Genomic DNA, 16,824 nt, shown 5'->3' on the forward strand with positions numbered 1-16,824 from the left:
TTTTATTTATTTAGAATAACATTATTAATTTCCCAGAATTAATATATTTGCGATAGCTCTGGAGGTCTTCCAGAGGCCATCAGTTGTGAGGGGCAGAAGCAGTGCTTCCTGAGCAGTGGCTACTGGGAAGCTTTGTGGAATAATTGAGGCTTGGACTCCGTCCTTACTACTCTGGCTGTGTTTGTCTTGTGGAGCCTGTATCTAATGGCTGGGGTCAGTTATGGCAGAGTTGTTCTTTCTGGGATGACTGCAAAGCTTCCATGGACCTAGCACTGTCAAAGGGACCATAGTTCTGAGTATGAGAAGGCTACAGGTAGGATGGCCATAATTTATCTTTGACGAGCATTCAGCCAGTGTCTAAATGGCAACTGAGTTGTCCTCGAACCCTATATCTGGTCTGTGGGAATTCTCAGATCCTATTTATGAATTGGGAAGTTCACGTTTTCTCTAAGTAGAGAAGGCAGCTTTATAATTGTTCAGTTCTGGCAAAGGTCCATGGGGTTGTTTCTCACTCCTTTCCTTGTCTTTATCTTTTAAAGTTCCTTCCCCTCTGAAGGTGATATGCAAGTTGATTCCATTAAAAGCAGTGTATATTAGGTGACATTGGAGAATTGGTGGAATTCAGGTTGAAGTCCTTTGAACATTTAATTTTCTCAAAATTACCACAAATGGTTCTTATGCTGCTAAAGAGAAACTCAGTGTCTTAGGTCCTGCAGAGTGCCTGTGAGAGCGTTGGTCATCTTAACATTTTCCCCTTTGTGTTTGGAGACGATTCACACTTGCAGAGAAGTTTGCTGAAAGAGCTTGCAGTGTAGGCCTGACATCTTACTCAGTGGAAGGAGAGAGCCAACTCGCAGTGTTGTCCTCTGACCTGCATACACATGCTGTGACACATGTGTACACTCAGACCATCAGACAGATAACAGTGTTGTTTACGACTGTCAGTGTAGTTCAGCAGTTGCTAACACTAGTCTCTTGTGATCTCACTGTATATAGATTATATTATGTGCATATTCTATATCTGGCTTGTGATGAACTATTGGGAATTAAAGTGTAGACACTATGACTCTCCTAAATATTTCAGCATGTATTTTGGAGTTACGGACAATTGTAAGCTGCTGTGTGGGTGCTAAAATTTGAACCTGGGTCCTTTGGAAGAGGAAGGACTTTGTGCTTTTAACTGCTAAGCTATTTCTCCAGCACTGTCAGAGTATTCTTGACAAACAGAAAAATGCCAACTTTTCTTGTAGTGGGTGACAAATAAAGGAGGCTTGAGTATTTGTGGGTATATAAATTTAAAACAAATGACTTAATAACTTAATACTAAAATTTAGCAGAAAATTGGACATGGTGGCACACTCCTTTAATCATACTGAGTTCCAAGTTAAGCCAACATAGTGAAACTTTTTCTCAAAAAAAAAAAAAGATGAAAAAAAAAGATTAGCAGAGACAAGGGACTTTTGTACAACTTTAGTTTAAACTTACATTTGTTGGAATAACTTTCATATTGATACAAATTAGTACTTGATATTTTAATTCTTTTTTTTTTTTTTTTTGTGGTTTTTTTTTTCGAGACAGGGTTTCTCTGTATAGTCTTGGCTGTCCTGGAACTCACTTTGTAGACCAGGCTGGCCTCGAACTCAGAAATCCGCCTGCCTCTGCCTCTCGAGTGCTGGGATTAAAGGCGTGTGCCACCACGCCCGGCTGCCTTTCACATTCTTTGGTTGGGATACTGTCAGCTAGTTCTCCTGAGTCAAAGAATCTGTTCCTCTGTGTTCTGGGAGACAAGAAACAATATTTTTGAATTGCTGGTAGGAGCAGTAGAGAATGAGCTCCCATGTTTGTCTCATTGCCTCACTCCTTGCTGCATAAATAGTCTGCAAATAAAAACTGAGGTGGGGCTGTTGGGTATAAGATGGCTTTGCAGGGGAAGGTGCTTGACCTGGATATGATACCTGGGACCTCTGTAAACACAGAAGCAAAGAATGGATCCCACAACCATGTCCTCTGGTCTACACACATATGCTGTGGCACACACTTGTCCACACCACAATAAGTATAGAAAGTGTAAGTTATGAGCTCTGTGTACATTTTTTAGAAGTTTTGTATAGATACATGCTCCATCTTCAAATGTCATTTTGTTTGGCCTTGTTTTTCACTGATGTGGTTGTTACTAAACTGGATTTGCATTCCTAGCATCTGTTTTTGTTTTAGGCGGTGCTGATGCAGTCACGTGAACAGGTTTCAGAAGAGTTGGTGAGGTTACAGAAAGACAACGACAGCCTCCAGGGGAAGCACAGCTTGCATGTGTCATTACAGCTAGCAGAAGACTTCATTCTTCCAGACACTGTGGAGGTAATGTGTTTGCCATAACATCAAAAACACAAGCAAGTGTACTTTTTAAAATGGTTTTAAGTTTCTTTAGAAAAATCTTTATTAATTTTATATGCCAAACAATTCTACTTTTAAAGATGTAATTCATCTTTTAGCATATTGATGGATAAATGTAAATTTTAAAACTTTGTTTAGTCTTTGTCTTTTGTCTTGAAATATTGTGTGGGTATGTTGTGATCAAGTCTCAGACTCGATCCTGCCTCTGTCTCCCTAGTGCTGGTATTACTGGTGTGTGCTGCCACACTCCCCCATTTTAGAACATTTCCTTCACTGTGGAAAGAAACCTTCGGGGTTGGAAAAATGGTTTAGTGATTAAGAGCATTGGCTGCTTTTCCAGAGGACCTGGGTTTGACTTTTCTATCCATCCAGTCCCAGGGGATCAGACAGATCTGGCCTCCGCAGGTACCACTTATGTGTGTGCTGATAGACATGTGAGCAAAACCCCATACACATAAAAGAAATCCAAACCAATCAACCCAATAAATAAAAACCCCTCCTTACCCTGTAGTGACTCCTTCTATTCCCTCTCTTCTCAATCTAAAGAACTAATGATCTGCTTCTGTCTGTAACTATTTCCTTATGCTCTTTTCTATCTGCCTTGGCGGTTTTTACTTAGCATGTTTTCACGATTCATCCATGTTGTAGCAAATATCAACTTTAATTGCTTTTTATAGCTGAATTATAATACTGTACTGTATGGATGTTTTATCTATTCATCTTTTGGTGGGCATTTAGGTCACAGGATCTAGTAAGACATGTTTTCATGTCTCTTAAATATAAACCCAATAGTATAGAGTTGCTATGTCATATGAGAACATGGATAATTTTGGTGATATGTGTGGGTGTGGAACTACTTAATTGTTTTATTTATTAAATTGCATATATTAATTACACAACAATGGGTTTCATTGTGACATTTTCATCCATGCATATAATGTATATCAATCTGTTTTGTCCTGTTTCATCTTTTACCCCCATCTCCACTGGTCTTTCTTCCAAAATAGTCTTTAAAAAGGTCTGGATTCTGCTATGTGAGAGACAGCATTCAGCGTTTGTTTGTCTGAGTCTAGCTTACTTTCTGTAATATGATGGTCTCCAGCTTTATCAGCTTTCCTTTAAATAACACAATTTCACTTTTCTTTGTGTACAGTGCCACATTTTCTATTTTTTGTTGAATGCCTACATAAAAGCTTGGCAAGAATAATAATGTTGCAGTAAACAGGGTTTTTCTAGTGTTTGCTGGATTTGATTCCTCAGGGCACACCCAGAAGCAGCACAACTGGCCTGTTTGGAAGTTCTGGTTTTGATGTTTTTTTTAAGACGAGGTCTTACTGTGTAGCCCTGGCTGTCCTGGAACTCATTATATAGACCAGGCTGGCCTCGAACTCACAAGAGATCCTCTTGCCTCTGCCTTCTGAGTTAAGGCCTGTGTCACTATGCCTAACCTAAGTTTTACTTTTTTTTTTTTTTCATGACAGGTTTCTCTGTGTAGCCCTGGCTGTCCTGGAACTCATTCTGTAGACCAGGCTGGCCTCGAACTCACAAATCCACCTGCTTCTGCCTCCCAAGTGCTGGGATTAAAGGCGTGGGCCAACACTGCCCAGCTACATTTTTTTTTTTTTTTTTTAAATATATGTGAGTGTACTGTTGCTGTCTTCAGACACACCAGAAGAGGGATTCCCATTACAGATGGTTGTGAGCCATCATGTAGTTGCTGGGAATTGAACTCAGGACCTCTGTAAGAGCAGTCAGTGCTCTTAACTGCTGAGCCATCTCTCCAGCCCCTAAGTTTTACTTTTGAAGAGCCTTTCTGTACTATAATGTTTATAGTGGTTAAAATCATTTATATTCTTACCAATATTGTTATAAGGTTTTTTTTCCCCTTATATCTATGTCTACATTTACTGTGGTGGCTTTATTGATCTTGATTTTTTTTTAATGTTTTTTATGGTAACCCTTCTGATTGAGGGGAGATAAAATCTCAGTGTAGTTTTGTTCTGTATTTTCTTGATGGCTAAGGGTGTTGAACATTTGTTTTGGTTTGTTTTTTTTTTTTTTTGTATTTGCTTCCCATTTTTACTTCTTTAGAGAATAGTTTGTTCAATTTGTTGATTCAATTATTTTTTTTAAAGTGTGATTGTTTTTGTGTGTGTATTCTTTGCCTTTGTATATTAATCATGCAATAGTTAGTTTTTTCATTGCTAGGAGAAAATGCCTAACAACAGCAACTTATGGGAGGACAAGTTCATTTCACCTGCAGTCTATCATGGCCAAGGACAGCAGGAGCATGAGGCAGCTGGTCAGAGTGTCCCCTGTCAGGAAGCAGAGAGGACAGGAAGTGCCTCTGCTCTAGCAACATCAAGACTTAAACCCAAGTATCCATTTAGTTCCATGTTAGTGACTTAAGTATTCAAACACACAAGCCTGTGCGAGACACTTCACATTCACAGCACATCCTGACAGTGAGGAAATATTTTATATCCCTTTAGTTTGACACCCATTTCCCATTGTCAGTTCTTATTTTCTTTGTCTTTGGAGCCACATTCAGAAAGCTTTGCTGATGTTGTTTTAAGCCTTGCACTTCTGCTCAGGATTACTTTTGCTTCCCTATCTGCAGTGCTTCCAGATTCATTTAGAATCCCACTTTCCCTCTATGAAGAATGGAACCTCTATGGGGATTGCATTGAACCTTTAGTAAATTTTAATAACATGTCAATTTTCAAAACACTAGTTCTACTAAGCCATCAAATAGTTTTCAGTTTTCTAATGTTCAGTTTATTTTCTCTGCTTTCCTTCTAGATTTCATTTTAGAGGACTCAGACTTCTCTGTTAGGTTGATCCTGTTTGTTGTTTTTATACCAATATGAATGGAAATGTTTTCCTTATCTCTGTCTAAGATTGCTGGTAATTAATATATACAATATAGAACTACTGATTTTCCTGTGTTTTTACTTTTTAAAAAGATTTATTTATTTATTTAATGTATATGAGTACACTGCAGCTGTACAGATGATTGTGAGCCGTCATGTGGTTGCTGGGAATTGAATATAGGACTTCTGCTTGTCCTGCTCACTACAGTTGGCCCTGCTCGCTCAGTCCCTGCTCCAGCCCAAAGATTTATTTATTATTATACATAAGCACACTTCAGCTTACTTCAGACACACCAGAAGATTTCATTATGGGTGCTTGTGAGCCACCATGTGGTTGCTGGGAATTGAACTCAGGACCTTCTGAAGAGCAGTCAGTGCTCTTACCTGCTGAGCCATCTCTCCAGCCCAAGTTTTTACTTTCTGCTGTCATTGAAAGAGTGTATTGGTGGTGTCTTTAGGGTTTTCAAGTATAGACTTATCATCTGCAAATAGGGGTAATTTGACTTCTTTTTATCTATCTTGCTTTATTGCTGGCTAAGCATTAAGCACTAGGCTGAGTGCAAGTAGAGTAGATACCCTTGTCTCATCCTGACGTTATCATGAATGCTTTCGGTTGTCTTTCCATTTAGTATGGCTTGGCTTATGGGTCATCATAAAATGGTATGGTGAAGTATGATCATTCTGTTTGAGTAGACATATTTATATGTAAATGTGTGCACATGTGGAGGCCAGAGGTAGATCCTGCCCACATCTTGAACGCCTGTAACTCTAGTTCCAGTCAACCCAATGCCCTCTCCTGGCTTCCTTGGAAGCCACAAACATGGCAGGCACACAAAATTAAAATCTTTAAAAATCAATTAATGAAGAGCCAGATGTAGTGGTGCATGCCTTTAATCCCAGCACATGGGAGGCAGAAGCAGATGGATCTCTGGGTTATTAGCCCAGCCTGGTCTACACTGTAAGTTCCAGGACAGCCAGGGCTACATAGTGAAACCCTATATTAGAAAACAAACAAACAAAAAAAGTTAAAAAGAAAGAAAAAAACCTCCCAAAATAAAGGCCAGGATGAGACAGACAGTCATTGCAGAACTCTACCAGACCCACAAGAAAAATATCAATGCTCCTCCACAAACTATACAACAGAGAGGAAGGAACTTCCAACATGGTTTATAAAATCAGTATTACCCTGATACTAAAACCAGGTAAAGAAAAGAAAGAAGGAGGGAGGGAAAGAAGAAAGAAGGAAGGAACTACAGATCAATTATTCTGATACACAAATGTAAAAATCCTCAATAAAATACAAAGGGCTAGAGAGATGGCTCAGTGGTTAAGAGCACCTGTTGCTCTTGTAAAGGACCAGGCTTTGATCCCTAACCTGTGTCGTGGTTCACAACCCTAATAACTCCAGTCCAGGGATTCTGACTCCCTCTTCTGACCTCTGAAGATACCAAACATGTATGTGGTACATACACATACACGCAGGTGAAATACTCATATACACTAAATAATAAAAGTAAATAAGAGAGTTCCTTTTAGGGGCTGGAGAGGTGGATCAGCAGTAAGAGCAATGGCTGTTCTTCTAGAGGACACAGGTTTGATTCCCAGCACCCACATGGTGGTTTAAAACTGTCTATAATTCTAGTCTCGGGGACTCTAACACTTTTTTGAAGCCTCCATGGTACAAAAACATACAAGCAACACACACACACACACACACAACACACACATAAATAAAATTAAACAAAACTGGAAAAGATTATTCAACAATATATGCAAATCAATTAGATATACTATAGCACATAAAGAGAACTAAAGACTGTCTCAATAGATGCAGAAAGGGTGTTTAACAACATTCAGCATCCTTTCACAACACACCCCTTGTATATAAACTAGAAAGCAGGGTTGGAAAGACAGCCCAGGTAGTAAGGCACATGCTACACAGCATTTCCATCCCAGAACTCAGCTAAAAGGCAACTTTGCTGGGGACGGTTTGTATTCTAGTGCTAGGGAAGCAAATACAGGAGGGTCCTGAGGCTCACTGTCGACCATTCTAGGCAAACTGATAAACTCCAGGTACAGTAAATGACCCTGTCCCAAAAGAACAAAAGAGAGGTTTCTCTGTGTAGCCCTGGCTGTCCTGGAACTCACTTTGAGGACCAGGCTGGCCTCGAACTCAGAAATCCGCTTGCCTCTGCCTCCCGAATGCTGGGATTAAAGGCGTGCGCCACCATGCCTGGCTGGGTTTGTAATCTTGGTTGGAAGTTTTTTGAAATATATCAGCCATGCTCTCCTGGCCTTTGTGGTTTCTGTTGAGATGACAGCTGTTACTTTGGTAGGTTTGCCTTTGTAAGTCGCCCTTCCCTCTTAAAAGGCCTGACTTGGCTGTGGACTGTTTCTTGTCTCTGCTTTGGCTTTCTCACTGTCCTGTCCCCCTTTATTTATTTATTTATTTACTTATTTATATGAGTACTGCCACTGTCTTCAGACACACCAGAAGAGGGCGTCAGATCCCATTACAGATGGTTGTGAGCCACCAGGAATGCCTTTCCTCTTTGTTTTGGAACATGGCCTGTTGCGTGTTAGCCTTCTCTTCCCCCCAGCTGAATGGAGGAAGATTCTGTTTCACCAGTTTACACTAGAAGAACAATTAAACTGCTTTTTTTGTTCCCCTAGAACGCTGGAGGCAGAGGCAGAAGAGGTGGATTTTTGTGAATTTGAGGCCAGCCAGGGTCACACAGTGAGAGTCTTGTCTCCAAAAACATAAATCAAACTTTTCTAAACCACACCCATTTTCTCCCCCTAGTAGCAGGGCGTCTGGCTAAATCTCCGCATCCTTGCGGTCTTGGGTTATTTCACTTTTGGATTATCATCATCCCAATGGGCATGGAGTGACATTGTGGTTTCAATTTGCATTCCCCTAATGACTGAGGGCATTAAGCATCTTTTCATGACTTACGTGTGATTTCTGTATCTGGCTTGGAGAAATTCCCAGACCCTTTGCTCATTTTAAAGTTGGATTGATTGTTTGCTTACTGACATGTAAGTGTTCTTCTTCTTCTTTTTTTTCTTTTTTCTTTTTCGAGACAGGGTTTCTCTGTGTAGCCTTGGCTGTCCTGGAACTCACTCTGTAGACCAGGCTGGCCTCGAACTCAGAAATCCACCTGCCTCTGCCTCCCTAGTGCTGGGATTTAAGGTGTGCGCCACCACCACCCGGCCATATTTTTTTCTAAGTGAGTTTTTTTTTGAGGCACTTTTAAAAAATTTTTTTTGATGAAGTCCAGCTCATCCATCTATCTACCTTTCTCTCTCTCTCTCTCTCTTTCCTTCTCTCTCTCTCTCTCTCTCTCTCCCTCTCTCTCTTTCTCTCTCATTCATTCATTCATTCATTCATTCATCTTTTTCTGTTATTTGTGCTTTTGGTATTGGACTCCATTGCCAAAATCAAGTAGTATGGTGTTGTTGTAGGACCAGATGTAGCTAGAATAAGCCATATGCTCTACCCCAGGGTGATTGTTGTGCTGCTTGCTTTTGTAGGCAGCATTTAGAGTTACGTCACACTCACCCAATTCTGAGTGTAAGGGTGAGACTGGTTTTGCCACTTGTGCTCCGCTTGGGTAGGGAAATTACTCTCTCAACTCTATCCAAATGTCATAATGTAATGTATGTATGTAATTCTAAACCTTTAAATACTAAAAGAAAATGCCTTTTTAGGTTTATGACCCTCAAACTCAATTTTGCCTAAATAGAAATGAGATTTCTTAGACCAATTTTCAAAACAAAAATAAGGGAATTTTATTTGTGAGGCCCCTTTCCTTTGTTTTTTAGAAAGAAAATCAGGGGTGGTGGGATGTTTCATAGGTAAAGGGTGCCTGCTGCAGAGTCTGCCCACAGAGTTAGTCCCTAGGACTCGTTTCCTGGAAGGAGACCATCCTCGCCATATGCCAGGGCCTGTCACTCACTCACGTGTGCAGAAATAAAATAGTGAATGAAAATTGTTATTGCTTCAAATAATTTAAAGATTAAATATGAGCTGGCTATAGTGGCTTGGCCTGTAATCCCAACACCTGGGGCAGCTGAGGCAGGAGGATTGCTATATGTTTGAGGCCAGCCAGTTCTACCTAGGAAGCTCTAGGCCAGCCTGCCCTACATAGTGAGACTCTTGTCTCAAATGAAAACATCAAATATAACATAAATTTATCTTTTTACAAGTAAGTTTCTTACAATCCTACCCAGTGTACCTCTCAGTACATATTAGCATTACTAGTAGTGGTTTTTGTTGTTGTTTTACTTTTAAATACACAGTTGTTTATTATGCCCACTGCTGTGGTCTAGCCCAGACCTGGCCTCTTAGGAAAGCTCTTGCCCCTTTCTTTACTGGTAATTGTTGACACAGAAGGTTTGGGAAACTTGTGCCTTTGCCATGATCTTTAAATAACTTCACCACCACCTTCACATCTGATAAAACTTTCCTTTTTGGCTGGAAATAGTTCTTTGTTCTGTTCTCTAGAGAATTTTTATTCCTAGATTTAAAAGCTATCTAAGATGAGCATGGTGCTGCTTGCCTGCACTCCCAACACTCTAGAGACTGAGCTAAGAGGGTCATGAATTTAAAGCCAGATGGAATGTGTAAGGAGTTCCAGGCCAGCCTGGGCAACATAGGTAAGCCCCATCCCAAAACACTAGGTAAATATATTCACCTAGAAAGCTGTTTGGGCTGGGCAGAGGTGGCGCATGCCTTTAACCCTGCCTCAAAAAAAAAAAACCAAAAAAACAAACAAGAGAGAGAGAGAGAGAGAGAGAGAGAAGCAAGCTAGCTAGCTAACTAGCTGGCTAGCTGTTTGGGAATGCCAGTTTGGGCTGGTTTTCTGTAGGCTGTGATTATGTTTTCTAAACGATTGAAATTTGGGAGGAAAATGCCAGATATGATGGCATGTGACTGTAATCCCAGCATTTGGAAGGCAGAAGCAGGTGGATCTCTGTGAGTTTGAGGCCAGCCTTTCTCAACAAAACAAAAATGAAGGGAAAAAAAGAAAAAAAAAAGCTTTCTTTTTAGGGTGTGTGTGTGTTCATTACTTACTTGACATAGTGCTTTGCCTAAAGAGATTTTCAGTGAACACTTGAATTTGTGGATAGGTAAGTTAAATGTATTTTATCTTGAGTTTATACTTGTTCCTGTGTTTTTTATCTTTTTGATCTTCATGAAGATATTCTTCCTAGTAGATTTCCTGAGGAAATTACATAACATTTTATTTTTCTTGCTCATAAAACAGCTTTGAAGCCAGGCGTGGTGGCGCACGCCTTTAGTCCCAGCACTCGGGAGGCAGAGGCAGGCGGATTTCTGAGTTCGAGGATAGCCAGGGCTACACAGAGAAACCCTGTCTCGAAAAACAAAAACAAAAAACCAAACCAGCTTTGAGAGGACAATGTAGCTCACAACACAGCTTTTGGCCATCTTGAGTGTTGAATGTTGGTGTGCGAGGGCGTGCGCTTTCAGACAGTCTAAGTAACTGAATCATTTGAAGCATAAGTCTTCAGTTTCCCCCACCTCCACAAATCCAGTAACCTTGTGTTTACGGAATCCAGGTGCTCCGGGAACTGGTTTTAAAATATCGTGAGAACATTGTTCATGTGCGCACAGCAGCAGACCACATGGAAGAGAAGCTGAAGGCGGAAATACTTTTCCTAAAAGAGCAAATTCAAGCGGAACAGTGTTTAAAAGAAAACCTGGAAGAGACACTACAGCTGGAAATAGAAAACTGCAAGGAGGAAATAGGTGAGTGCTGTTTGGGGTTGGGGTGTTGTCTGCTGGTGTCCTGCTCACGCGGAATGGAGGGAGCAGGAGGATCAGAGGCCAGGACTCCAGGAGACCTGTCTCAAAAAGGGAACTGACGAGCAAGAGTGAAGCACTAGTAAATAACACTGTTTGAGACTAATGCATGATCATGGATGTAGAAAACTGAAGTATAAAAGAACAGCTGTCCTCGGTGCCCAGATGTGCAGTCACTGTGAAAGCCCTGAGTCCTCTGTTCTTCCATGAGCTTTGATGGTAACGGAGCCAGAGGCCACGGGTAGCAGGGCCAGAACGGCAGCATTTCTTTACAGAACTTTATTGCTAACAGCATTGCTGTCCTACAGCTAGATGTGGTTTAGTTTAGGTTGGAACACAGTGTCGTGTACTTGGCTTTTCCTCGAGTTCTCTGGGATAGTTTGAGAGAGAGCACTTTTTCCCATAGTGTATCTCTGACTCTTTGGGGGAATTTTATGGAAAAAATAAATAACTCTAATATTTCTCCCTTTTGTCCTAGCTTCCATTTCTAGTCTAAAAGCTGAATTAGAAAGAATAAAGGTTGAAAAGGGACAGGTGAGTCACAAGTTTAACATTCATTCTATTAACACTCAGTGGTTACCTACGTCCTGTGCTAGAACAGAGAGATGAAGGTAGCTGAACCCTAATCCCTGCTTTTAGAAATGTCTTCCTGCTGGGAACACAGGGGACAGTGAAAGAGACCGTGTATGGAGAACCTGCTGTGTGCTGGTCCGTGTGGGGACGGGCGCCTCAGCCTGGCATAGTCAGTTCATGACTGCTGCACTCCAAGTGTGCATCCACTGTTGCCCACAGGGCGTGCTGTTTCCTAATTAGCCTCAACAGTGTGGGAGATGAGCCTGTGCTGCTTCTGGGCTTCAGTGTCCTTGACCCAAAAGACCTTTCCTCCAGTGCTGCCCTGCTCCTCACAAGGGCTACCATGCTTCTCAGTTCATTCTGTGACTCAAGTGTCTTCTGTCTCACTGCGTGCCTCTCCCGCTCCTAAACTTGGAGTGACAGCTTCCCAGCTTTGCCTTCTTCTCTCCCAGGCTGCTCCTTCTATGGCTTGCTGAGCTCCTCTGTTGCCTTCCAGCTCGTACTCTCCTCTTGCTGCCCTCACTCAGCTATTGCCCAGTTCTGGATTAGGCCTGTTATTTGAAGAAGCCAATGCTTCCAGAATTGGTGGCATCTCATGCCGTTGCTGTCATGGGCTCCAGTACTCCTAGACAGTCTTTCATTTGTCCTAAGATTTGTCTTTCATTCTTCACAATGGCTTTCAGTCACTGTCATCTCCGTACCCTCACTGCTCAGTCATTTCACAGGCCACTTGGAGTCCCAGGTTCCCCAGGCACATGTTCTCCTGCTTTATTATCAGTCTTGTCTTTGAGATAAAATGGTCTGTCTCTCTCCATGGTGTAACATTGGCAGTGCCTTGACTGGCCCCATCTCAGTGTTCTCTGGCTTTTGACACCTCTTGATTGATCTTTTGTTTCACTGTGTAAAAAGTTGCCCAGCTCTTTCCCTTTAAGAGGGAAGAAGTGAGACGGGTGTGGTGACCCATCTGTAATCCTAGCACTCAAGGAGCTGAGTATTCAAGTCTGGGGCCAGCCTGAGCACATAGGAAGACTGCCTTTCCAAATGAAATCAAAACAACAGAGTTTCTCCTCGCACTATACTTCTCTAGGAAATCATTAGTTTTCCAAGGTTCTTGAAAGAGTGCTGCTTTCCACCTGACCTCCCAGGCACTTTTCTGCCATAGGCAGCCTAGGTCTCCCCTCTACTTTGTAGAGCTCTCTTTAGATCACACTACAAAGATGACCCACACTCGGCCTGGAAGGTGTAGCTCAGTGAAAGAGTGCTTTCCTAGCACTGAAAAGAAAATGCCAGGCTCAGATACACCATACTCTACCCAGCACTGGTACTGTCAGTCTGCATTCAGACTTCACTTTTTACTTTGTTTTGGTGGTTTTGGGAATTGAATTCATGTGTGTGCTAGGCAAGTACTGTACTGTCTCATTGTGCTGCACCCCAGCTCTGAGATGTCACTTCTCATTGGCCTGTTCTCACATCTTGACTTGCTTCCTAAGAAGCCTAAGAAGCGGAGCATGCTCCAGCTCATTTCTGTATTGAAGCCAGGCTGTCTCAATCTTTTTGATGTCTTCAGCACTTCAACTAGGAGGACAAGTCTATGGTCTTAGTGCAGAGATCTCTCACCTCAGGCTTCTCAAGACTCCACAGCCCCAAACTGCTGCAGGTAGTCACTGTCCTCGGGCAGGGCAGACATTCTGTTTTTGTTTGGAACATCTCTTTGCTTTCTTTACCTTGTCACCCTTTCCTTCCCCTGAGAAAATGTTAATTCATGCTGGTGCTACAAAGAAAGAGACAGGAGAACCACAGGTTCAAGGCCTGCTTAGGCCATCGAGCTCAAAACCAGTTCAGAACCTGCTTGAACGAAAAGCAAAACAGTGTTTTCACAGGAGTAGGGAGTGGAGATCGTGACGGGTGAATGCTTGCTAGCCCAGGACCCTGGGTTCAGTCCACAGTAGTAAAAGCACGTCAGTCATCATGTCTTCTAGAAAGGATTGTCCAGTGCTTCTCCCTCAATTAAATGCTGCTGCCTTTATGTCGATGTGCATTCATTATTTCCATGTCTGCTTGTCCTGACTTCTCAGTTTCAGGCCTTAGAATTAGATTATGGTAGGTACCTGAGATATAGGTAACGGCCAGGTCTGGGAGGACAAGAAAAGTCTACATTCTGAAGCTTGAGAAGAACATTCCAGGCAAGGCCAAGAGCAAGCTTGACTTTGGGCAGGGTACTCTGGGTTACAGATCCCTCTAGATAGTGCTGTGTGGCCTTCAACTTTGCTATGAGTTTCAGTTTTCCCTTTTGATTTCACAGTTGGAATCTACATTAAGAGAGAAGTCGCAACAACTTGAGAGTCTCCAAGAAATGAAAGTTAATTTAGAGGAACAGTTAAAGAAAGAAACTGCTGCTAAGGTAATTATGTTTGTAGGTCGTTTAGTTTACAAAATGAGGCTGAGGCGTGGCAGCATACACCTAGTTAATGCCAGCACTGGTGAGGCAGAGGCAGATAGATCTTTGTGAGTTCAAGGCCAGCCTGGTCTATGTAGTGAGAGCTTCTCAAGCGAATAAACAAGGGGGCTAGAGAGCTGGCTGAATGGTTAAGGTCACTGCTCACTCTTGGAGGACTTGGGTTCAGTTCCTCGCATAAACATGTTGTATTACAACCATCTTTTTATTTTTAGCTCTAGTCACAGGGAGATCCTGTGCCTTCTGGCCTCCATGGGCATTGTAGGTATATTGTACACAGACCTATGTATATTCAAAATACCATATTTTTTAAAAATTAAAAAAAAAAAAGAATGCAGGAATTCAGCATATCTATTCAGAAAAAACCCAAAACTTTGCTGTTTGTATTTATATTCTGAACGCTGGTTTTACTAACAACTTGTAAAAAGAAAATGGATTTAATGTACCTAGAGTTGGGTTAAGTCTTCCCTCTGCCAATTTTGCAGGCTTGGGTCCTAGGCTTTAATGGTTTCAATTAGTAGTTGATTAGAAATTTCAGCCCAGAGCTATAGAGATAGCTCAGTAGTTACAAGCACTGAGCTTGTGTTTAGTTTCTAGCATGCATATGTAACTCCAGTTCCAGATTTGGCATACTTTTCAGTCACACACATTGTGCACACACACATATGCAAATAATCACTTATACATACACAATAACATAGGATTGAACCTAACTTGGACAGTGCTGTTGGAAATATTGCTGAGTTGTGCTGGGTGATGCAGGCCTGCCTGCCGTTCCTGTTACTAGAGGCCAAGGCAGGAAGAGTGCTAGTTCAAAGGTCTTGAAGAGACTATCAGGTAGCTTAACACCAGCTTTGGCAACTTAGTTGAACCCTGTCTCAAAAAGTAAAAACAAAATTTTATTTGAAAAGGTGGGGTGGGGGCTGGGATATATAGTTCAGTGGTAGACTGCATGCATAGCGTGCATGAGGCCCTAGGTTCGATCCCCGGGATTGAAGGAACAGGGGATGCTTTGAAAGCACTACCCCATTCCACCCCTGTATCAAATGATAAGATTGCATTGAAGCAGACTTACAGATTATCTTGATGAGTCTGGATAGAATAAAACATGTGAATGACTATGGGGGACATTGCCTAGACATGATCTTAATGAGTTGAGTTAGTGGTAGTCAGTAGATTCTTGTTTTTAGAAAAAGCTTCCTATAATTTTCAGTAGGAAGGCTGGAGATAGCTGTGGCTGCTTGGCCCATATTACTGGGGTGTTAATTAATGTCAAAGGAAATTCCTATTTAAACATTGTGTTGATGTGACAGATGTTATCTTGGGCTCAAGGACAGAGTACTTTAAATACATTTCTTATCTTGGCTTTCATACTTAGAGCAGGTAACCCACCCAAATGGGTGGGGGGTATGGATCGGCAGGTAAAGGGTGCTTACTGCCAAGCTTGCTTACTGGAGCTTGATCTGTGGGGCTCACATAATGGAAGGAGAGAACCAACCCCCTATGGTTGTCCTCCTGATGACCCCCTGTGAGTGCTTCCCTCTCCACACACAATAGATATAAAAGATGATGGGAGTGGGGATCAAGCTGAGCTAGTAGAGTGTTCACCTAGCATGTAGCTGTCTCAGGGGTTTGATGTCCAGCTCTGTGTGCTGGCACAAGCTGTAATCCTAGAAGGGAAGCAGGTGGGGCAGAAAATCAAGGTCATCTTAGCTACAATAGAGTAAGTTCAGGGCTTGTTTGGGCTATGGGAGACCCTGCCTTAAAAACACAAACAAACAAACAAACAAAAAACAAAGATGGGAACCAGTGAGCTAGACATGCTTGCTGCCAAGTTCAATCTCTAGGGTCCATGTGGTAGGAGAGTTGACTCCTACAACTTGTCCTGTGGCTGCCACTTGTATGTTCTAGCATGCACCTTTCCACCAACATCAGTAGAAAAATAAGGTTAAAGATTAATGGAATATGGAGGTATCATTCAGGTCTCTGCTCTAGTAGTAGAAAGAGTTGGGGATATGCTTGGTAGTGTAGAGTGCTTGCCTACCACAAAGCTATGGTCCTGGTTTCAGTCCTTAGTACAAAAAATAAAGAAAAAACTTAGAACTTCCATATAGTGAGTGATCAAAGCTCCTAAGAAAGGTAGCAGAGCAGTGTAGTGGCTCTTGAGAATCATCACTCTTCACTTAAAACTTGTATTTTTTAGGCTACTGTTGAACAGCTCATGTTTGAAGAGAAGAACAAAGCTCAGAGGTTGCAGACAGAATTAGATGTCAGTGAACAAGTACAGAGAGATTTTGTAAAACTTTCTCAGACTCTTCAGGTGAGGTGTTTGGGGAACCACCATGGCCCTTCTGTGGGAGGGGGCACCAATGTAGCTGGAGGACTTGGATCGCCTCTATCTCTACCTCAGATCTTTGCATGATCACTAAAGCCAGAAACTTGGTCTTTTCTATAGACTTGGGCCCCTTCTCCTTTCCCTTCTACCTTCAACGTATCATCAGGTTGAGTGATACTGGAGGGGCTGAGGGATACCAGTCTGTAATATAGATTAATTTGGTGAATTTTTAAAGTATTTTTTCTTTTTTCTTCGAAGAGCTGTATCTGGTGAATTGATCTGCTGCATGTCAACTAAATAGCCCAAGTAGAGGGCACATAGGTAGGTAGGGCGTCATCTCCCCGTACTCAGCTCTTCATTGTTTCTCCAG

At 41.9% G+C, this 16,824-nt stretch overlaps 1 protein-coding gene across 5 annotated transcripts in view; it reads left to right on the forward strand.

Annotated features, from left to right (window-relative positions):
* Rabep1 (rabaptin, RAB GTPase binding effector protein 1) overlaps window positions 1–16,824 on the forward strand; it is a 98,382-nt gene that overhangs the window by 78,834 nt on the left and 2,724 nt on the right. For all 5 annotated transcript variants that reach the window (XM_006533750.4, NM_001291143.1, NM_019400.3 and 2 more), the window contains 5 exons: window positions 2,215–2,355; window positions 10,848–11,037; window positions 11,570–11,625; window positions 13,967–14,065; window positions 16,323–16,439. In XM_006533750.4, the coding sequence (XP_006533813.1) occupies window positions 2,215–2,355; window positions 10,848–11,037; window positions 11,570–11,625; window positions 13,967–14,065; window positions 16,323–16,439 (603 nt within the window). The remainder of the gene's footprint in view (window positions 1–2,214; window positions 2,356–10,847; window positions 11,038–11,569; window positions 11,626–13,966; window positions 14,066–16,322; window positions 16,440–16,824) is intronic.

This window comes from Mus musculus, chromosome 11, assembly GCF_000001635.26.
Source record: "Mus musculus strain C57BL/6J chromosome 11, GRCm38.p6 C57BL/6J".
In the NCBI taxonomy this organism is placed as follows: domain Eukaryota; kingdom Metazoa; phylum Chordata; class Mammalia; order Rodentia; family Muridae; genus Mus; species Mus musculus.